Source organism: Teleopsis dalmanni, chromosome 1 (assembly GCF_002237135.1).
Source record: "Teleopsis dalmanni isolate 2A chromosome 1, ASM223713v2, whole genome shotgun sequence".
NCBI classification, from domain to species: domain Eukaryota; kingdom Metazoa; phylum Arthropoda; class Insecta; order Diptera; family Diopsidae; genus Teleopsis; species Teleopsis dalmanni.
Window position 1 is genome coordinate 97462082 of NC_051846.1, and position 25129 is coordinate 97487210.

A 25129-nucleotide genomic window follows, 5' to 3' on the forward strand; every position below is an offset into this window, starting at 1 on the left:
TTTAATGAATGCAAATGTTTTTATAAAGTTTTTCATAAAATATTTAGAATGCATTTTTGTTTTTAGCTTCCACCACGAATAAGAACTTTTAGCAAAAGAAAGAGAAGTTCGGAGTGGTGGGATGTTGAAGTTCTGCAGTTCTATGACGATGAATAATGGATTGCTGATTTTCGAATGAATCGACAAATATTTTTCAGGCTTGTAGATTTGCTTAAGGACAAAATGGCACCAGCAGAAAATACTTTCGTTGAAGGGTTGTCTGTTGAAAAGAAAATAGCTATTGCAGTTTACAAACTTGCCTCTTGTGCTGAATACCGTGTAATTGCAAAGGGATTTGAAGTATCAAAAAGTACTGTTTGCTTATGTGTTCACAGTTTCTGTAAAGTTTTAATTGAAAATCAAGTCGGCAAAATATTATCCTGGCCAAATGCATCAGAATGTGAACGCATAGCCTCGAGATTTGAACAAAAATTTAAACTGCCAAATATTATTGGTGTTATAGACGGCACTCATGTGCCAATTAAACCCCCACAAGACGGTGCTGCAGACTTTCGTAACAGAAAGCGTTATAGTTCCATTGCAGTGCAAGCTATTGTGGGTGATCAATATTTATTTAAAAATATCACAGCACAAAATCCTGGCTGTGCACACGATGCATCAGTGCTTAGGGGCAGTTCTCTATACAAAAACCATAATACATTAATTCCTGAAAGCCATAGGGAAATCGACGGAATTTACAACGCCTCAAATGAAGCTATGCTTTTTAAACTTCCTTATTATATTATTGGTGATGCAGCTTATCCGCTTTGTAACTGGATTATGAAAAATTATAGGGACGAGTTAACTGTTGAAGAGACATCCTTCAACTTATATTTGAATCAAGCACGAATTGTTGTGGAGCAAGCATTTGGTCGCTTGAAAGGAAGATCGAGAATACTTTATAAGAAGAGCGACCTGGATGTGTACAATATGCCGCATGTGATAATAGCGTGCGGAATTCTTTACAATTTTGTAAGCTTAATAATAAATTTAAATAATTGAAAATAATAAATTTAATATTAAATTGAAATATTTTTTCAAATAGAGAATAAAAAATAAAAAGATTTTCAAATAGAGAATAAAAAATAAATAATTTTAATTAATTTAAATTCTGCGATGCAATTAGACCTCTGATAGCACTTTCAATTGTCTCATTGCTACTACGCACCAAATTTTTATTGTGCTTACGCTGCTCTTCCTGCATTTTCGTTTCCCATTCACGCTGTTTTTCCGCTTCCTCGCTAAAGAATTTTTCCTGGCGGCTAATCATAATTTTGCATTCGCGAGACCAACTTTCTTGAAAGCTGGACAGTGCCTTTGCGTAACTTCCTCTGCCCTTCGATCGATCTAGTCGAATTTGCGTTATGGTGGTATTCGATGAAGTTCACGTTGAATGCAAGTCATCTATTCCTAACTCGCAATTCGTTTCATCTGCGTTATTCTGCGGGTTCAAAAATGCGGATGTTGAAGGCAAATCAATGTCTGAATTGTGCTCATCTACGTTGTTATTTAAATATTCTTCATTCCATTCGCCTGCAATTAAAAAAATTAAGGTTCGGTAAGAAGATATTTACTTGTATGATAAATTACCATTTAGGTGTTCAATATAAAGAGTATCGCACCCGCTAATTTCAAGAATTGATGATGGTCTTGAGTCAAGGATTTCGTACATCAATGGATGGTATTCCATGCAACTGTTACCACTACAATTGTTATGTTTTTTTATTTCAGAGTATTGTCTCTTTAATACCTGTCACTTTTGTTTTATTTGCTGTACACTTCTGTACCAGCCACTGATTTCCATTTCTTGGCGAACAATTTCATAAATTGTGTCCTTTCTATATTTTTTGCCGTCTTACAATTTAATTATTTGTTTTTCTGCAAATATTTTAATTAAGCATTCTTCCTCCTCTTTCATTCAATTTTTTCTTTTTATTTCCGTTTTCTCCATATTTTTAGTTAGTGTTATTTGTAATAAAATTCAAATTATTTGCACCTATTCACTGATAACAGCTGACAATTCAAACCTTAAACTGCTTTTAAGGTATTTACGCAAAGCGTAAAAGTAACATTTCTTACTAAAAGTGATGTTAAACTACTTTTAGTAAGCTAAAAGTGCTTTTAAGCAAAATTCAATTTAGGATGTTTACGCGATCTTAAAATCGATTTTAAGAGCCTTAAAACAACTTTTAAGGCTCGCGTAAACGTAGTGATAGATTACTTTATTGACTCTGTACGGTTTCATGACGAAAGGAACTAAAACATTGCATATGTGTTATTAAAATTACTGAGATTACTAATTTTTTAAATAGTTAAAAATTAATGAAACAAATATTTTAATTTATTTATACGAAGGAAAATCCCAATGGTATCCTTAACTAATTTTGCATCAAGTGTGTTGAGTATTCAATTTTAGTGTCACAACATACTCAATCAACTTTCTCAATCGGTGGGCGTGGCTTAAAATGTTTGAAATAATTTTTTATTAAAACCCTTAACAAAAGTAGATTAAGATAAGTAAATTATTTTTCTATTATGAGTTTTTATTTCACCTTAATTGAAAAAGTTTACAATTATTTCTAAGTTTTGATATCTTCTGATCATAAATTTTCTCATATGAATGCTTTTAAGAAAGTAATTGTTTATATTTATGTTTAGGAATAGCAAATACATGATGATAGGTTATCTTGCACAGCATCTGAAAAAGCAAAAAAAAAACATTGTCTAATTAACCAATTCAATGAAATTTGTTAAACTGTGTTAAGTAAAATAGTAATTCGAAATAAATAGATATTAATGTCTTTAACAGTCTACATATTTTTCCAATTATAATATAGTGGTCGCTTAGAAATTAAACATTTTAGATAATAAAATGTCGTAAAATTATTATCTGTTTTTGTCCCGCATTGAACTACTCGTAGAACTTCTTTTAGAACTATTTCTAGTCCTCTGCCCGTACGTTACACTATTCTCGTTGTGACTTAATATATAAATAATTTATTGAAATGGTGCAAAAGAAATAAGTTGTTTTCCCTTAACAACATGACCAATCTTACAGCCCTACATTTTAGTCGGATTGCGAAAAAAAAAACTACATTAACAACTTGAACTTACGGCATCGATATTGACAAGATTGTATGAAATTGTATTAGGATTAAGATTGTATTATCTTCGACAACCAGTTTGGCGGTGAAATTTCGGAGCCATAGTATAGAAGCAAACAGTTATAAGATTACATAAAATAAATTGAAACAAATCAGCAACTCTTGGCATCAAACATTCTACAAGAAAATCGTATCGACAAAATACATTTCATAATCAAAACTAAAGTTTTCCAGTTCGTGAATAATTAGTGCACAATATAGGGACAGTACAGACTGATACCTTGGACAACCAGTCTGGCTAACCAAGATAACCAGGTTTGCTAAAAAAATTCAGGTACAAGGGGTGTTTAGTGTGTAAAAAACTGCAAGCGTCTACTTTTCCAACACTTAGAAAAAAATTTCTTAAACCTAATGCTGAAATTGCACCCTCATCAGCATCAATCAGCATCAAGAGCAACTCGAAATACAGCAAACTTTCGCTTAAGCTGCACGCGCTCAACCAGGTCAAACTATTCCAAATACCTCTCAGCAAACTTACGCTCAAGTTGCTGCCAGCCAAATAAATCAAGTTTCTTCCAATAAAAATAATATACACAGTAATATATTGATGAGTGAAATGAAAGAAATGATGAAACTAATGCGGGAAGTAATGAATCAAATAACTATCATGACAAATCTTTTAGTAAGACTTGTTTCTAAACAAACCTTATGCCCATAAAGCTCGTCCTATGGAATGCCAATGGGTTGTCAAAACATTCTTCTGAACTGAGATTATTTCTATCAAAAAACAACGTAGATGTACTATTAGTTTCAGAAACTCATTTCACAAAAAAAAATTTTTTTAAAATTCCATCCTATTGTTTTTATCAGTCTCCGTATCCGGACGGAAAAGCTCATGGAGGCTCCGCAGTATTAATTCAGAGAACACTTAAACATTATGAAATGTTTAAGTACATTATGAAATGTGTAGTACTCACTACAGCACTGATGAAATCCAAGCCACAAATATTATGATTGAGGACTCAGTCGGACCAATTCTTATATCTGCCATATATAGCCCACCAAAACATAATGTAAAGAAAGAAATCTTCACAAAATTTTTTTCAACACAAGGGAATCGATTTATAACTGGTGGTGACTTCAATGCGAAAAATATATTCTGGGGATCCCGACTAACCACAACAAAGGGACGTGAATTATACAAAGCAGTGAGACCCTTGAAACTTAAAGTTTTTTCGGCGGGAGAGCCCTTATACTGGCTATAGAAACAGTAAAAATTGCCGATCCTATAGTTTTCTGCGTAACCAAAGGCTTCCTCTATGAACATGTGTAGCGTAAGAAGCAGCTCAGAGTTATCATCGGACCATTCACCAGTAATTGTCGTAATAGATGAAACCTTAGAAACAAGATCCAAAAATGTCAATTATACAATATGCAAACAAATTGGACTATATTTAAAACAATATTGTTATCATCTCTAAACTATCTAAAGCGAAGAAGAAATAATTGAAGCGACTGAATACCTAACAAGATCTATTCAGGAAGAAGCATGGGAAACTACTCCTACTCCAAAAGTCTATATAAAGAATCTAGTAATGTGTACTGGGGAGATCAAAAAAAAATTAAAGGATAAACGGAATGATAAAAAATATGGCATCGTAACAGATTTCCTGAAGACAAAACTCTGCTGAAACGACAGACGGAACAAAATACGCAGCAGTTCTTACATAGGTTCGACACGTCTCACTTATCTCACTATTCTCTATGGAAAGCAAATAAAAAAGTAAATAATACAATAGGTTATCGACCCCCACTTAAAAAAACCAATAATACTTGACCGAAAAAACTATCTGAAAAACATCAACTTTTAGCAAGCCATCTAAAAAACTTTTTTACTCCACTTGATATGACTGCCGATCCAGTAAAAAAATCTCAATATTTTCAAATTTTTGAAGGAAACTTACTAAATGGAGTTACCAATCAGAAAATTTTCTGAATTTAAACAACGAGAAATAATTAAATCTCTTTAAAATCAAAAGGCACCTGGTTATGACCTCATAACTGCTGAAATCCTTAAAAAACTTTCAGATGTTATTTAAGTTGCTGAAATAAAGATGATACTAAAACTAGGAAAACCTGCTAAAGATGTAAAATCCTATCGTCCAGTAAGCCTCCTTCCCATTCTTTCAAAAGTTCTTGAGATACTATTTTTAAAACGTCTTATGTCGATAATTGAGTCGAAACGAAAAATACCGAATCACCAGTATGGATTCATAAGAAAACACTCAACCATTGAGCAAATTTATAGAATTGTTGAAAAAATACAGGCCACTTGTTGTGTATCTAGTTTAACTAGATACCCTAGAGTTTTAATTAACAATTTGTTACGAACCTTTTTCTTGGTACGTAATGCAAATTGTTAATATGATCAATTTTCATATTTAACAATTTCTGCATACAACACGAAAATGTTTTAATTTCCAAATATTATTGAGTACAATCAGTGAACTCAATAATATTCTTTATACAGAATTGTGTGTTTCTAAATATTGGCAGTTACTAACAGGTAACTAGGTCAATATTTTACCTTCTATTTTCTGCAGAACCGCAGAAATAAATATAAACACAATGATAACTAAACGCAGATTGTTCCTAAGTAAATAATTATACTTATGTTGTGAAGGTATTCAGTTTAGTTATCTTAAATAATAAATATAAATATAACGATAAGTAAACTTAGATAATCCTAAGTAAATAATTATAATTTATGTGAGTCTATTATCCCGATTTGCTGTGTCAAATCGTTGTTACAAAAGAACGAATAAAACTAGATTTAAATTAGTCTTAAGATTCAAGTGAAGAATAAAGGTTCACAGCTTATGTTGTGCAATTTACTAAAAATTAAATTTTGTGTTAACTAAATAGCAAAATATAACTCGTGCGCACTCTCTCCCGTTGAGTTAAGTTAATTTAATTTAAAGAAACAATTACAAAAATAACAACAAAGTAAAAAGTCATAGAAAAGTAAGAAGAAATCACAGCAAAGAAAGTAGAACAATAAAAAGTGAAATTGAGTCCATCAACAACAACACTATCAACAGCAACAACAATATCAACAACAACACTATCAGCAGCAATAACAACATCGACAACTGTAACATTACCAACAGCAACAACAATATTAACAACAGCAACATTATCAACAGCATCAACAACATCAACAACAGCAACAACATCCACACAGTAACATTATCAACAGAAACAACAACAGCAGCAGCAGCAATATCAGCAGGTATTTCCGCAACAGCGAAAGCAACTGCACCTGCAGCGGTATAGCAACAACACAATATTGTTTTTTTTTAAAGAATAAATAAATAAAGTCGTTGAGTCTAAACTAAAAGGGTATATTATTTTTGGGTAGTCTGAAGTGGAGACGCAACACCACTTCCACAGAAAAACACAACACACTTTCGAGTGAAAAGAATACTGCTCGGCAGCGTTTTTGGACATATCTTAGCCGTTTGATCGAGTATGGCACCAAGGACTTATTTTCAAATATAAAAAGCTTCTGCCACTTAACTATTATGCGTTCATAAAATCGTATCTATTGCAAAAAGATTCTTTTATGTCAACAATGAGAATGAAATGTCTTCTCTTCATAATATTAGAGCTGGAGTACCACAAGGCAGTGTACTCGGTCCAACCCTTTATCTGCTTTTCACATACGATTTACCGAAGACGGTAGGAATTGTAACCGGTACATTTGCAGATGATACAGCTATCCTGGCGAGTGCAAACGATCTCTCTATAGCCTCTTTCAAACTACAAGCTGGTCTTGATTTTATATCACAATGGTTGTAGCATTGGCGCATGAAAGCAAATGAAACAAAGTCTACTCATGTAGAGTAGAAAAGACACCTGCCTGGAAATTAAACTTAATAATATAATAAATCTACAATCAAACAGCGCTAAATATCTGGGCATGCACTTGGATAGACGTCTGACATAGAAAACACACATTTTTAACAAAAGAAAATCCCTTGGGATTCAATACCGTAAAATATTTTGGGTACTGAATACAAAATCTTCAGTATCTCTAAAAAATAAACTTATTTTATACAAAACTGTGCTTAAACCAGTATGGACCTATGGCATTTAACTATGGGGAACAGCCTCAACATCTAACATAGAAATTCTTCAAAGATTTTAGTCTAAAACTTTACGAGAAATGGTAAACCTTCCATGGTATGTAACTAACATTCAAATCCATCGGGACCTTAGCATAATCCCGGTAAGAGACGAAGTAAAAAAGGTGGCTAGAAAATACCATGAACGAATACAAATTCATTCCAACATCCTTCCTTCGAATTTAAGGTCCCCCTCAGAAATTTTTACGAGACTGAAAAGGAAAACGTCGCTTTAGATATTATAATAAAAATCTTAATTTAAAAAGATAAAGGTAGTTCTCCACAAAGAAAACTACCTTAATTGTAAATTATCATGACTTAAATAGTGTTTATTAAAATCTAAAATTTAAACCACATTTATGTCAGGTCCGTGTCTCGGGCACGGCAAAATAGGCTTATGACGCATGTTATATAGACTGTCAAATCAGTATTGCTAATTTCGTATTTATACGTATTGCCCTTAACAAACAAAATAACGTACAATAAATTGGTGAAGTTATACCCTTAAATAATATACGGGTGTCGAAAAATGTCAAGTTTGCCAATCCTGAATTTAACTTTTAGGAAAGAATCGATACAGTATTTCGAACAAAAGAATTGTTTGCGTTACTGTCATCCGGTCGTGTCCAGCTCTGTATCAATCTACAAACGTTTCAAGAAACTGAATTTAGGTGAAGTGTTAGTGATGAATGTGAAACATCCATCATGCCTGCGCTCTAGTATCATACAAATTGTACAATATTCAAAATATTGAATGATAGGAAAGATTTCATGCAACCCTCTAAATTCATAATAGAACAACTATGTGAAACGTGTTTTTTTCACTGTATATACTAAATATTGATACATATGGCACATTATCTACGATAGCAGTCATTCGAATAAAATTTTACGTAGATGACATGGTAAGTAATAACAAAAATAAATCTTTGGCAGGCTACTTTAAACGTTTCAGAATAGCGTATCTCCAAAACATTGTCAAACGCAAGACATCTATTTGAAATACTTTCTATAGAGCTCTTAAAGATAAAACCAGTGAGAAGCTTTCGGCTATGCAAGACTATATCAGACAAGAATAAGATATCAGTTTTAACACTAGGTAGGTCGTCAGCCGTCAGATACACAGGCGGATAAACACGTACTTTGTGTATGTGCCGTAACTGTTGTATACTGTCGGTAGTGTGATTACATCCTCTACGCGGGGGCGGCTAGAAACAGGTTCATAGTATGGTCATGTCTCTACTATGGGTGCTGGCTAATTGTAATCGGGCGGACACATGTAAAAGCGTCTTAAATCAAAGCTGAAATCCAAGGTGGAACAGCATATGCCGAGGGATGAATGGCCATGGATAGTTGGTCTTTAATATGCGAACTCTGGATACCTGTCGACCTCCAGTTTTAATTTAGACTTCTCACGATAAACGGGCTATGTCGTGTGTGACCTTCCAATCCCGAATATAAATCATTTTTGTATGGATAAACTAAATAATGCAAATGAGTTTGATGTCACTCTAACGGCATCATCTTCAAATGATTCCTTTACGGAATTATCTGTAGCTGAGTGTGTGCCGGCCACTGGGCTGGAAGCCTCCACCCATTTCGACAGCGCTACTGTGTGCGTCAAAATGGACCCGGACGGGCCACCGTCTACTTCTCCGCTTGCGGAAACGGTGTACGCACCAGCAGTAACTTCGTCGCGATCTCAGGTAAGGCGGCAGGAAATTTTTGAGGTCTTGTCTTCAAATTCCGAAGCCGTTGAATCTGGTGATTCCGACACCGGCAGTGTGGTATCACAAAAATCCGGTCTGACTGTCGTTGGCTCCAAAGTTGAGAACCTCACTTTGGAATCCCCAAAATTTACTCACCTTAAAAGAAGCGAGCGAAGAAGGTTTAAGGCGGCCATGTCTTCAGGCCATAGCAGGGCAGAGGCACTTAAAATTGCTATGCAACATCCGCCTGCGAACAAGCGGGTCAGATCGGAGGAGCAATCCCCCGGTTTGTTTCCCGCCAAAAAACACAAGGTGGCTCACGTGGGGCTCACCAAGCCATCGTACAGCCTAGCTGTTAAAGGCGTACGCTTAGGCTTCACGTCGGCCGATCCGGCTGGCACTTCGCTCTCTACAGAGCAAATTACGCTTCTCCAAGAAGCCATTATTGATGTTGCTATTGAGCAACTCAACGACGAAATACAGCCGGAGTTCGAAGGGTGTTTACCTAGAACGGGGTGGCTGCTTATCGTCTGCAGTGATGTAAAAACTGCGAAGTGGGTCAAGCAATTTTCAGGCCACATAGGGGCCAAATGCGGACTCGCTATAAACGTGGTAGAGGAAAAGGATTTCCCACGAACTCACGTCGTTCGTGGCTATTTACCTCAGAGTTTGACACTGTCAAATGAAAAAGTTCTGGTTACCATTGGTACCCAGAACAAATTCTCCACCAAGCGGTGGAAGGTGATACGTAGGCTGACGCAGGATCAGATGCTTCACGTAGTCTTCGTCATTGATGACGAATCTATGAGGAAGTTATCCGAACTTAAAGGTAGGATTGCATACCGGTTCGGACACCTGAGATTGATGCTAAAGGGAACCACCCCCGCTCATTCTTACCCCATAGATAATACTCCAAAGGTGGTTCAGGATGACAGTACTATCCAATCATCCTCGGCTTTGGCAGCATCCCTTACGGATGATTGCCCAACAGTGACTGTTCCTGAGGAAGAGGAAGTAGACACACGTCCCTCCACAAGCAAGGCTGTGAGCTCTGCTAGTGGGCGTGTAGTCCAGATTCCCACCTCGGTAACTAAGTCCACAATGCCCTCCACGGGCACGGCAACTGTAGCAGGTAAACCACGGACCGCTACCAATAAAACACCCTTAATCGGTAAAATTTTACCGAAGCAATCAAAGGGTGATAGGAACAAAGGTTCTCGACGAGACAAACGTGTAAGTCTCGTCCGTAAGTCTCTTAACGAGACATAATGAGCGCTCTTGAAGTGCTCCAGGCAAATCTGCACCATGCTAAGGGAGCATCGGCAACCTTGTGCAGAATTGCCCAAACCGACAACATCGCTCTAGGACTTATCCAAGAGCCGTGGGTGTTTGGAGGCCACATTCGGGGTCTCAACATAAAATCAGGTAAGCTGGTTTATGACCGTTCGATAGCAGTGCCACGTGCAGCTATCCTAATCGGTGGAGATGTGAAATATCTTCCGTTAACCAACTTTATTTCTAGAGACCTAGCAGCGGTTCTAGTCGAAGTCCCAACACTAGGAGGGGCCACAGATATAGTCATGGCCTCTGCCTACTTCCCAGGTGATGAAGAAACCATTCCACCATCGGAAGTCCAGCAGCTGCTCAACTTCTGCAAGTCCACTGGGCGGCAGCTAATCTTGGGCTGTGACGCTAATGCTCACCACACAGTGTGGGGAGCAGCAACGATAACAAAAGGGGTGAGTACCTATTAGATTATATTATGTCGATAGGATTAAGTATAGCTAACAAAGGTAGTAAACCCACTTTTATTAATTCAATTAGAGAAGAGGTATTAGATCTCACTCTTTGCACCAGAGGTATTGAGGAATCTATATGGAACTGGCGAGTGTCGGACGAAGTGTCCCTCTCAGACCATCATCATATTAGGTTTGAAATTCCCGGTATATCCGAGCAGCAAGATAAAGTGTACCGACCAAAGAAAACCAATTGGCTTAGGTACAGGGACTTGGTGGGTTCCGAAAATTTTTCTCTAGCTAGTGTAGTGGCATATTAACCATGACCACACACAATACGTTGTGTGCGGTATTTAATGTGTCACGCCAACCCAAAACTCTCAAATATCAAGCATGACCGAAAAACCTAATTGTCAAATATAAAATAATTTATGAGTCAGAAATTTGACTCGTCTATTTTGTCATTTCTTTATGACAAAATATTTGTATGCATATTTAATTATTTCAATATGCATTTGACAATTTGGATAGTGGCATGCTAAACACATGAATTTGTGTTAAGTATTTCACAGATCATATTGAAAGCGATAGTGCATGCAATATGATTTGTCCTCAATACAGTTAGTTACCAGATGTGTGCCACTGTGAAATAGATATGAATAAATGACCATTAAGTGAATAAGTTATATTTGTATAATATTATGTACGTCTAATTTGGGTTAACCAATTAGACGTAAGTAAATGTAAGTATCAACCAATAGAATCGATACATAAGATTCTATTGGAAATTAGTTGTAAGAAATTATGTTAGAGATAAGAAATAAAATTTAATAAAAGCAGTCTTGTGACAACACTCAAAAAGAACACGTCTATTATTTTGATTTGTAAAAGAAGAACTTTACACTAGGCCACTAAGAACTTGTGAAGAGATAGAGTTGGCTGCAAACCATTTAGGTAAGGTTTTACTGACCTTGTTTCACAACAGCACGGTTGCAGGTAATGCTTCAATTAGAGGTAAGGTTCCTTGGTGGAACTCGCAACTAGCTAATAAGCGTAAACTAGTAAGAAGCTTATTCAATAGAGCAAAACGCTCTGGTAGTTGGGAACATTATAGAACAGCACTCACCGACTACAACAATTCAATCAGACAGTCCAAACGGGCCAGCTGGCGTAGCCATTGTGATAGTATTGATAGGTTGCCTGAGGCTGCTAGACTACACAAGGCTTTAAATAAGGTCAAAACAAATGAAGTAGGCCTTTTAAAAAAACCGGACGGATCCTTCACTACTGGTCGTGAAGATACCCTCGAGTTTCTCTTGCAAACACACTTCCCTGGCTCCGTAACCGGACCACCAACATCACATTCATATAGGGAAGTTACTGCTCCTACATGTCAGGAATACGCACTATCTGGTGTTATCTTTGACAGGGACAAGGTGCAATGGGCGATCAACTCATTTCAACCATTTAAGGCGCCTGGAGGCGATGGTATCTACCCTGCTCTATTGCAGAATTGCATAGACATCATCATAGACCCATTAATAAAACTCTTTAGGGCTTGTTTTACTATGGGTTATATCCCTCATTCCTGGAGAGGAGTGAACGTGATCTTTATTCCCAAACTTGGGAACAAACCTATGGACCAACCCAAGTCCTACAGACCCATTAGTCTTACGTCTTTCTTATTGAAAACCGTCGAAAGGCTGATTGATCTGTACATACGGAATAAATTGGAACAAACTGTCCCACTCCACTCCACCCAATATGCCTACTCAAAAGGCAAATCCACAAAGGTCGCGCTGTATCATTTAGTCAGCAAAATTGAAAGCACCTTTCAATCTAAAGAGATCGCCTTATGTGCATTTCTGGATGTAGAGGGAGCTTTCGATAACACATCTTACGAATCCATATCTGGAGCACTGGCTCGTAAAGATATGGACTCATGTACAATAACGTGGATAGATAGAATGTTGCGTGATAGGAACATATCCTCCAAGTTAGGTAGCACTAATGTAAGCATTAATGCTGTACGGGGCTGCCCCCAGGGTGGGGTTCTCTCACCATTGTTATGGACGCTGGTAGTCGATGACTTACTAGTTAAACTGGAGCAATCTGGGTATCATGCCATAGGTTATGCAGATGACCTGGCAATCATTGATACAGGTAAATTTGACACCACAGTTACAGATGTAATGCAGGCGGCATTACACAAAGTCTCGAACTGGTGTATCAAAGAAGGCCTAAGTATTAACCCAAAAAAATCGGTAATTGTACCATTTTCTAGAAGGTACAAAGTAAATATTGGGTCCCTATCTATTAAGGATACGGCTACTGAATGCTCCAATGAAGTCAAATATTTAGGGGTCACCCTAGATAAGCGTCTTAACTGGAACACTCACCTGAATAATATAATTGGCAAAGCCACCCGGGTCATGTGGACATGTAGGACCTCATATGGTAGAACCTGGGGCATAAGTCCTAGAATTATATCATGGCTATACCGCACAATGGTCAGACCCATTGTATCCCACGCAGCTCTTGTTTGGTGGAATAAGGCGCAACAAAATGCTGCAATAGTCAAATGCAATAAACTGCAACGACTCGTATGTATCGCTATGACGGGATCTATTAGAACATGTCCCACATCAGCACTGGAGTCCATAGTGGGTCTCACCCCTCTGCATCTCTTTATTAAAAAGACAGCAGCTATGAGTGCAGCTAGGCTACATCCTGTCATCGACATGCACGGAAGTCTCGTCAGTCAAAACTTCATCTGCAGACTAGTTCCTGGCATAGAGATCTGCGATATGACAGATCGCATGAACATGGAACTTCGCTTCGGTAGGAAGTTCGAAGTCCTCATACCCGATCGATTGGACTGGGTAAATGGCACTCCTGGATTTGAACCAAAAGTGATTTCATGGTATACTGATGGCTCAAAAACCAAAGAAGGAGTTGGTGCTGGAATATTTGGTCCTAACACCAGAATCTCGCTCGCGCTGGGTATATGGCCCACTGTCTTCCAAGCTGAGGTTCACGCCATCGAGGTCTGCGCTCGTATCAACATTAACAAAGGGTTGAAAGGGCCCGAATCTGTATTTATTCAGATAGTCAAGCAGCAATCAAAGCGTTATGCTCCTGGAAGTTTTTCTCAAAGCTTCTAGCAGACTGCTATGACACACTGCAGCAGCTGGCAAGCAATAATAAAGTGACACTGTGCGGGGTGCCTGGTCACACAGGAATTCATGGAAATGAGTCTGCCGATAGTCTTGCACGGGCAGGATCCGCCACTCTAATCTGTGGCCCAGAACCTTTCTGTGGATTAAGTTGGTCTACAACTAGATCTCTAATCAATAATTGGATCTCAACCGAGAGAAGTCGCTACTGGCGCGACAGTCGAGGTAACCGTCAGGCTAAAAAGCTGGTTCTCCCTTATAGTTACAATAAGATATCCTCCTTCAGCAGAACAGAGTTGGGCTACGTTACCATCTCAACAAAATGGGCTTATCTGAAGAGATAGATTGTAGACTCTGCTTAGAGGCAGAGGAGACAACCAGCCACATTCTATGTGACTGCCCAGCTTTGATCTGGGCCGACATTAGGAAGTCCTCAACAACCGACATTTTGATCTTCATTCGAAAGGCGGAATGTCTTTTGTTCAGTTAGGGTCTGTTGTAGCACAAAAGATCAATCATGGTCGCAGTGCTCTACTCAAATGGGAGCTAGTACCCTGTTATTTCCTATTCCTATTCCTAACACTAGGTAAGCATATTCCTGAGCTAGTAAAAGTATCATTAGAAATTTTGCTTTTTGATCTTTTGAAACAAAGTACTGAAGAAATCATAATTTAGGCATCACGAATATTTATGTAACTTACAATTATGGTGTAATTGAAAGTATTTGAAAGTAACCCCACAAGTCGATAAATATGACGTCTACCTGCTACATATGAAATGGCTTGTTGATTCTGACTGTTGCTAACTTCAATAAAATAAAATCTAGAAAGAGTATCGGAATTTTCCGAATCCTTTCTTAAAATATGTGTTGAAAATTTTAAGAAAGCGATATTTTTAAACATTTAAATATTCACAGTCAATTGTCCGTAGAAATACCAATGAATTAGATAGAATCGCTTAATTAATTTTACTACTATATAAATTGTCCTTCACATCACCATAAGCATTTTATTGAACAAGTGAGTTCCCTGTTTTAAACAAACAACACATTGAATTTTCACACATGTAATATAAAATAAAAAATAGATATTCTACATACTGTAAAATTTAAACAAAATTAATCCATTGTCATACGATTAAAATTAGTAAAACATTAATATGTACTTTTCGGAAAAAAAATATGTTTTCATTCTTAACTTTTTCACTTTTATAGGAATTAACTTCATGTTAGATTAAAATTTATGTGAAACATGCGTATATTTAATTAATTTGCTTATGTATACATATCAGTGACGACGCGTGCCCTTCTTTAATGTTGTTTTTACATGTACCACTTAAATTAAAATATATGAGATGTTTTATGATAATAATCATATTATATTACGCAACAATATATTCGCAATATTATATTAACAATTCAATAACAAAATAACATATTAAACAAATTAAATTAATAATTTATATATAAGTTTAATATTATATCAATATGGAAGAAACAAAACTTTTCACATAATTCTTCTCGTAACATCAAACCAACTTTTTTCAAACAAAAGAGTATTAACTCAGAACCATACATGTTTATCCAGTGATCAAACAAAATTAAACCCACTTGCAACGTATAAATGTGCGGACAAGTACTCCGCACAGTCAGCGACAGAAATTCGTGGGTGCTATTGTTAAAAGGGGAGAGACGAAATGTGATAGAAATGTATATATGAGATGAGCTGCAAACTTCAGCCGCTCATGCAACCACTTTGGCAAATCATCATGTTGGATTCGTATGCATACAGTTGATATTCGAATAGAACAGAAAATTACTCTCATACAATTCCCACTATATAAATCTCCATCTCTGATATTACGAACGGGAGCACACGCACATTATTTTGTTCATATGCAACGTATGAATGTGCGGCCAACTTCTTTGCACACAAAGGGGAGAGACGAAATATAATAGAAATGTTCTGTGATTTGAGTTGCAAATATATGAGCACAACTAACAAGTATAGCAGCTAACAGAAGCAAATTGATTGAGTTTTCAGAGACAATTATATTTAATTGTTTTTGCTAAAACTTTAAAAATATATATATATATGGAAATGTAATAAATAATAATAATTCTTGATGTGAAGATACTTAATAAATTTATATACCTATGTTATTTGACATTTTGCAAATTATGTTAGGGTGTTCACCGCACATCTCCGCACCTTAGAGCAATCGTCACTGATACATATATAACAAACCAATCATATACCTAAAACGTTACTCAAAGTTTAGTCATTAGCTTAATTATTATAAGCCTACGTTATAATTATAATAAAATTTATGCTAGGGTTAAAAAAACGGTTAGCAAGCCTTAGTGATCCCTGAAGTAACTACAAAAGCATTTATGATAATATTAGCAAGATAGATAAATGGCATGTAACGATAATAAATTGTGTTGTGTTATTTAACAATAATGAATAAAATATACATAAAAATCAAAAAAAATGCCTTTAACTTTAAAGATTTGATAAAACAGTAACCATAACTTCAAAATAATTTTTGAAAATTATTGTCCTGCATTGCACATGTGCAAGCAACATTGGACTACAAATAAAAATCTATAAAAAATTAAAACAATAACTAGCATATAACAGCAGAACAAACTGAAAATTAAATATGGAAATAGTTTTTTACAGCACTATAAATAATGTAGTAAACGTCCGCCACGAAGTAAAATATACAATTAGATGAGAAAAGTACTATGTGTTATCAAGTTAGACACAAACAATGCTTTAAATTTGGCATGCTGACCAAATACAATGGAAGTAGTGATTGCTTCGAGTATCGAAATACTTATACAAATTAGAGTTAAATTTTAATCACAACAGCATTCTCTTTCATTATACAACAAAGTAACGGAATAGATATAGGAATAATTCCCTTACAGGGATCACTATCAAGGGTAAGATTCAAAGTCCTTCAGACCCATGTTCCTCATATCCTTCATACTAAAAAAAAGCAGCACTTGTAACTATTTCATTACATTCAGTAAAATAATCCTTGTAATTGAGAGCACCTACGCTGTACAAAAAAAGATTGCACATAATTTGTGTTGCTGGATTGCAGTTCATTGCAAAATCTTGGTATCCAAAAAAATAAACATCGTTGGTTTGAGACCAGGACTCCTGTGGATAAATAAGAACTAAATTAATTGGACTAACCCCTAACAAAAACACCGATCACTATTCTGGAAAGCTGCTAAATCGTTAATTAAACCATAGATCAAGGATAATCAATACACTAAAACTACCATTTACTCCAAAGCAAAAGGACAATGAAACGACTCAGATGAGCTAGAAAGAGCAATATTATAATCGTTTTTCCCGTCACCACTAAAAAAGTGGTAAATCAAATATTAAACGAGTTATTAACGACAAAGATGTTGCGGGAATTATCAAATTCATACATGCCAATACCCTTGCTCTCCATTCTATCAAAACTTTTCGAAGAGTCACTTCAAAAGTGGTTCCAAAATATTATTGAAAAAAAGAACCTAATTTCAATGCATCAGCTTGTGTTTCGAAAAAGCCACTCAATTATTCATAGTTATTATTCAAACAATTATTCAAAGTTCATAGAGTTATATCACTCTAAAGATTATAGAGATGCACTTGAATTCTGTGCCAGACTTCATATGATAAATTATTGTATAGATATATATATATATATATATATATATATTAATTACTGAAAAAAGGGTTTTCTTGAAATTATAATTTTTTATAAATAATTAACTAAATCGTAGCATATACCTATTACGTAATTGTGCATGCCAGCTAAAAGTTATGAAATAGAAAACAGACCACAGTCGCTCAACTAATTATTGTGTTTTACACATAATTTTTAACCGATTTTGCTCATCAACATCTTATTAAAAAGATATTTTAATTATCTATCAAATGAGTATATATTAATAACTGTTAAAACAAGTAACAATGATAGAAAATGAAAAATTTTGTAACGTCATTTTTAATCCTATTGTTCCAAAACTTTAGGAATATCATTTTTTTGCTCAATGGCATATTTCTAAGGGGTGTGCTCATTAAAAATCGCATTTTAGTTTTTCTGAGCCACTCTAGAGTTACACATACAATTGAGGACACCATGAAAGCATAAAACGGATGTTCTGCAGCATAGCCTTTTGAAGTCTTGGCTCACAGATTATTGAAATTAAAATTAAAGCTACCAAAGCAGTATTATGAAATTTTTTTAATGTATCTTGAAGATCGACAATTTTAGATTTAACATAAGAACATTTATATTACCCATAAAACTATCAACGGTGATGCGTCAAAAAATAACATCATTGAACCACTTCTGAACCTGCTGTGTAGATCTGACTTACTAGCTTTGAAGCACCGCTTCATTTTGTTGATGGTTTTTTTCTATTAGCAGTCAACGAAACAACTGAAAAGCCATCAGCTAAATTACAATCCACTGTAGTTTATTTGCCGCAAATCCAAACTGTTAACTTTCAGTAAGTGATCACTCTGTTCACATATCTTTGAACCTATATGGAGGTATCTTATATGTCCGCAATTCAATTATTGCGAAATAATGTAGTAAATGTAGTAAATGCTTAATTCTATATTCAAAGTTGTGATCTTCATCGTGACCTTGGTGTATCACTTGATATACCATAACCGCACAAAGAACAATTAACACGTCATATAACATTGAAGTTTAAAAAAAAATTACGTTCTGTGTGAAAATATGAATTTTTTTTTGTTTGTTAGAATATTTAACAAATTGATTATAATGCCATGATTGTCCAAATCAATAAATACATTACAGAATGTCTTACATATATACATCAAAAATTGTCTCTATGCTTTTATCAGTCAGTAAAATACTCAGGAATGTAAATGTGCTTATTTTTACAAATAATAAAGCAAATTTAAAGCAATGCGTAAAAGCCTGCAAAAAAGCAGACAATACGCTCAAGGCCTTCAAAGCAATTAGCCAAATGTTCTTCCTGCGTAAAGACATGGAAAAAATCTTGGATCAGTATATCAGAGAAGCCTATCTTGGAAAGTCGTCTCTCCATTCTGAACAATGAACAATGCGTACCAACCATGCAAATCTGTTGAGTTAAAAGATATTTATTGACTAAAAATTAAATTACAGAAAAAAAAATAGTTACAGTAGTTAGATTTAAAAGAGGAGTTACCAATGTAATTAAAATAAACATTATATTTTCAATACTCCCACTTTTTAGTTACATTATATAATTTTTCAACAACAACAAAAAATAATATATTATTACATCAGGAAACTACAGTTAAGTTTTAGACCAATCTGATCTCTGAAAAATACAAATTTTTCTTTTGAACAAGTTTAGTAAGTCCGTCTGCAAGCTGATCACCAGATGCCACATATATCAATTCAAAAACCTTTTCATACATTCCTTGTATACGTTCCTTATAAAATGATAACGTACATCAATGTGTTTTGTCTTTTTGTGAAATTCAGGATTCTTAACTAATCGAATTGCATTTTGGTTATCAATGCAGAACTCCACCCGCTCTGGATTTCCAAGATCAGACCAAAACCGCTTCAGCCAGATTAATTCCTTTGCTGCGCTATCTGTTGCAATATATTCTGCTTCAGCTGTCTATAACAAAACGTCCTTCTGACGCTCAAAACACTAGCTATTTATACCTTTATCTACCATAAAAATAAAACCTGAGGTAGATCTTCGAGTTTGCACATCACCTGCATAGTCAGCATCACTGTAACCGCACAGATTTAGATTGCTGTTACTCTGGTAGTATATTTCTATGCCCGTCGTACCATTTAAATATTTGATTTTTATTTTGACTGTATTAATATGCGCTGTTGCTGGCTTCTCAAGATATCGACTTACGGTAGATACAGCAAAAGCAATATCAGGCCTTGTTGCTACTGCCAGATACATAAGACTACCAACCGCTTCCCTATATGGAAAATTGACTTCTGCATCAGGCACAAAATTGCTCACATTGCTTGTGCTGTCTGCAGGTGTGGCTACAATTGGAGAATTTTGCATTTTATATTTAGCAATTACCATTTTAGTATACGCTTCCTGACCAATTCAAATTGATCCTTCAGCCTTTTGAATGATTTCAATCTCCAAAAAATACTTTGCCTCAAAAGTTTTTATTTTGAACACTACTTCCAACTGACCGATCAAATTAGTTATAAGTTTACTGTTTTTTGCTGCTACTAGACCATCATCAATAAAGATAGTCATAAATATAGAACCATCTTCACTATTGCTGAAAAAAACTCAGGGATTATGCGCCGATATTTGCAACCCAAAACTTTGAAGAATTGTAGTAAGTTTTTTATTCCAGCATCTTGATGCTTGCTTCAGTCCATATAAACTGTTCACCAGCTTGCATACACGTCCACTGCTGTCATCGTAATAAATTCGTTGCTGCATGTGAATGTTTTCTTCTAAACTGCCATTTAAGAATACTGTCTTAACATCGAATTGTATAAAAGCCATCTTTCTTATTGCTGCCGTAGCCAAAATACAACGTATAGAAGTAAATCTTGCAACTAGGCTAAATGTTTGTTCGTAATCAACTCCATATTCTTGAGTGAACCCCATCACAACCAGCTGCGCTTTATAGCGATCAATATTTCCTTGAGCATTTTGCTTTAGTTTGTAAATCCACCGATTTTTCATTATTTTTTGACGGTTTTTTAACAAGATATCATGTTTCATTCTCAATTAATAACGTACTCGTCATTCACTGCTGCTTCTCATTTTGCACGATCATTTACCTGTATCGCTTCTTCAAAAGATTTAGGCCCCTCGCTTATCATAAGGGCTGCAATATGTTCCGAACCAGTTTTACTTCGAAGACGACTGGCAATGCAGCTATTATTGTGGTTATGCTTGTCATCATTGTTGAGACCATCATAAAATACATTGTCCTCTGATATCTCATTACCATTATCTTCTTCCACATCTTCATTTCCCTGATGTTTTTTTATCAGATTTTGATTCACGTTAAGAGCTATGATTTTGCGAACTATATTCTAGGGATGACTACACTTTGAGAGTTGTTGTTACAGGTAAAAATTGAATATCGGACGAAATTTCTATTTTTTGCGAGTTAGTATTCTACACCCTTAAAGATTTGCTGTCGTCTCCATAACCAACAAAAATACCTTTCCAGGTTTTTGCATCCAGTTTACGTCGTTTTTTTAGGTATGTGCACATAAACCTCTTCATGAAAACTGCGGAGATGATTTATATTCGCTTGTTGCCCGTACTACTACCTGTACGATTTAATACATAAACTGCGGTATTCACTGCCTCAGCCCAAAATTTCAAATCGATGTCATTAGCATATATCATGTATGCCCTAGCTCCATTATCGTTCAACACAGTCATTCTTTATATGGCACCGTCCTTTCATGCTTTACACCAAATTGTGCAAATATTTTGAACAATTCATCATTAATAAATTCCAAATCATTATCCGTACGCATGTGCTTTACATTTGGTTGCTCAACTTTATCCGCTTGCATTAAGAAACTTTTAATGGCATTTGGAATATCAGATTTCGCTTTTAAGAAATAAACAAAACGTAAATGGGAATAGTCATCTTTAATTAATAAGAATACCTGGCACCATCGATAAATTTTTCTTGCAGTGGACCACACACATCTGCGAAACACAGTTCCCCGCAGCTTGACGCCCTCACTTGACGTGATTTAAAACTGCTTCTGTGCTGCTTATCTAAAATGCATCCCTCGTATGTAAATTCCTTATCCACAAAGTCAATATTGTTCTTTTTCAGAATTTTCTTCATATGTGATGCATTTTGGTAACCCATTCTTTCATGCCGTATTTGCAAAGGTGAGCTCTCGGCAATTGCTACATTTAACATGGTGCCTTCTGGAACCTTAAACAGCCTATTAAATAACTTTCTTCTTCGAACTCCCATTGCAACTGTACTTCCGTCTTCTCTGACAAAGTTACAAGTATTGCTATCAGAATGAAATTTGTAACCTCGATCTAGAGCCGTCGTTAATGAAAATAAATTATATTGGATGCCTGGAATTAAAAGTACATCTTTTAGTACTTTCTGCACCCATTTGTGACTTTCACTAACCAAAACGACAATAGGATTCGAATTTGGTCCAACATTTTTTTACGATTAAAATGGCCTTTATCACCACATTTAAAACACCCTTGATTCGTGGCTTTATAAAAATGATTGTATTCTCCTGATAAAGACATTAAAACATTTGTAATTATCATCGAATCAGAAATACTTTCGCCTTGGTCGCGAAAATGCTTTACTATATCCATTAGTTTGGATAAAAAAGTAGTAATATCATCCTCCGAGTCTTTACTATAACTACAATATTTCTGCTGCAAAAATAACATGTCGAAACTTGTCGTTTGTTCGTAGACACTTTTTAGTGTATCCCACATTTCTTTTGCAGTTACACAATGAAGTATTTGCAACAAAGGTTGTTTACCCAGTGACGTGCATATAGTACGACGAGCCATTGCATCAATTTTCTGCCATACTAATTTTTCCTGCTGCGTGAGTTCAGCCCCAGTCACCACGGCATACATATCACCAGTCTCCAAAATTTGGAATTTCCATGTAAGCCATTGCGAACTGTCCATTAGTTGTTCAATTTTAATTTCACCTTCCGACGCCATTGTTTCAGTACTTTAAAAATTATTTCGTAAAAAAACTCAAAAATTTTAACCAAAAAACAAAACGCAACATTTTACTAAGAGAGCATGTAAAAAAAGAAAAAAAAACTAAACGGGAGTATATACTGATTTTAAAAAAAAAATAATTACCAGTAAAAAACTTATTAAAAAAAAGGACAACACAGCACGACTGCAAGCTCTGAGCCCATAACCTGTTGAGATAAAAGATGTTTATTGACTAAATATATAATTACAGACAAAAAATAATTACAATAGTTGGATTTAAAAAAAGAGTTGCCAGTGTAATTAAAATAAACATCACATTTTCAATAAAATCAACCAGACAAATCAACCGAAACCGCTATGCATAGTGTAATGGTTCAAATTGAAAAGGTCTTAGATGGTGCGAAAATGACTCTTTGTGCTTTTATAGACATACGAAAGGCTTTCCATAATGTTTTATTCCAGTCAATTGAGAAAGGAATTTTAGGAAAAGCATCTTTAAACTAATCAGAAATGAGAGTATCAACATGCTGAAAAACAGAATAGTGATCTATTATATGAGGACGGATTAACGGTCAGATCAATTGAAGGCTGTCCACAAGGAAGCGTTTTGCCATTATCGATCTTGTGCAACTACCGTTTGATACCACACAGAGATGGTGCCAAAAGAAAGCACTTTCAATAAATTTGAGCACGACAGTGTTAATACCGAGAAGAAGAACTATTAATCTGTGAATACTTAAATTCAGGAACACGGCACTGCCGCATTCTAAGGAGATGAAGTATTTTGGGTCATATTAGATAAAACCCTATCCTGGAACAGAAACTTAACTTATGGGTATTCAAAACCGCTTATTATCCCTGAGCATATAAAAACTAAAGCTGTATGAACTTAAGCATAACAGATATCAAACTCTACACGGAACTGCTAACAGGTCCTTGTAGACTACGATACCATCTAAAAAAGACTGGACTATCAGAAAACGATTCCTGCCGACTCTGTCAAGAGTAAAAGGAAACAGCAGAAGATGTGCTATGTGTCTACCCAGCCGTGGAAAAACGCAGACTTAACTATCTAGGTAGTGGTGTTTTAAGCCCTGAACATGTAGCTACGGCCCACAATTGTGACAAAATTCTTCAAAAGTTTGAAATTGGACTAGTTGGGCGAAAGGCTTCACAAAAGATCTCTCAGGTCGCAATGAATACACAGTCTATCCATAATAATAATAATAAAGCTGCAGGAGAACAAAAGTTCTGTGAATTTTAAAGAAATTTTTTCAAAGTCATGAACATTATGCAATAACTTTTCCACACAAGTTAAATAGAGGACTACTTTTTGGAAATAATTGCAGCAATTATATGAACCTAAAAAATTTTCCAGTGCCTGAATAATATTTGAAATAAAAAAAACACTGACACTTCCAATTAAATGATGCGGAAGACGTAGCCACAAAAAAAAAACTGATCGTAGTCAGCAGTGTGATAAAACTTGTGAAAAAAACAAAATAGCATAAATGCAGGAAGTGATTTGTTGACACAAGAAACGGAAAAACCATGTAAGTAAGGTTGGATGCATTTTCAGTTTTTACAGAGATACAAGTGTATAAGGCCTACACCAGCATAAAATACAAAGTAGTTATATATTACGTAAAAAAATTATTTAAAAGGTCTAATAGCATTGACAGACGAGCGCACTAAATTATCATTAAGCAGCCTTAAATGATCATTTAAAAAATACCCTGACAGACGGTATAAATGATCATCAAGAAGTTGCTGTAAGGAAAATCTCATGCTCTTCTGTCCATTCGTGGGGCTTAAGTTTATTAATTTAAGTCATCTAAAATCAAAAGAAATATAAAATATATAAAAAAAATATAAAATATGTAAAAAAAATATAAAATGTATAAAAAAAATATAAAATACATAAAAAAAAATATAAAATATATTTACCAAGGTTTCGAAATATGTTTTGTTTACATTTTGACAAGCAAATAGCTTGAAATTTGTTCAAATTTTTATTACGTTTCACTCTCATATGCAACATTACCATTTCTAAAAACCTAAATGACGAATAAATTAGGTTAAATTCGGTCATTTAAAGACCATAAATGATCATTTGAAACTGCTAAATTTAGCCCCTTAATGATAATTTAGCTATATATATATATATATAATATATATATATATATATATATTAATATATATATATATATGTATGTATTTATTTATTTATTTGTTTTCAATAATTTCAAATTCGGCACATAAACCAGCTGTGAACAAGGTTCCTTAGGCACTTAAACCAAAGAAAACACTTGACTGAATTCAGATTTTGAATTAAATGTTTATTAAAAAATTATTAGCTTTTATACAAAATTCTTAACACTATGCTTATGATAAAGAAGGAAATGCACCTAATTCCCACGATTTGTTATCCGATGGACTTAGAACATTCAAGG

General features: G+C 35.0%; 2 protein-coding genes across 3 annotated transcripts in view; one reads left to right on the forward strand and one right to left on the reverse strand.

The window, feature by feature from the left end:
- The first annotated feature begins 222 nt into the window (after positions 1–222).
- On the forward strand, positions 223–1041 carry LOC119689689 (protein ANTAGONIST OF LIKE HETEROCHROMATIN PROTEIN 1-like). The gene has a single exon (XM_038104575.1). It carries the CDS (start codon positions 223–225, stop codon positions 1039–1041), a length of 819 nt encoding a protein of 272 aa, XP_037960503.1.
- Positions 1042–2597: 1556 nt separating this feature from the next.
- Positions 2598–25129, reverse strand: part of LOC119673523 (prolactin-releasing peptide receptor) — a 62274-nt gene continuing 39742 nt past the window's right edge. For both annotated transcript variants that reach the window (XM_038084815.1, XM_038084814.1), the window contains exon 3: positions 2598–2737. The gene's annotated coding sequence lies outside the window, so the exon portion shown is untranslated. The remainder of the gene's footprint in view (positions 2738–25129) is intronic.

Bases quoted from the DNA above. Each gene is read 5' to 3' on its own strand.
- LOC119689689 (XM_038104575.1), top strand. From the start codon at position 223: ATGGCACCAGCAGAAAATACTTTCGTTGAAGGGTTGTCTGTTGAAAAG.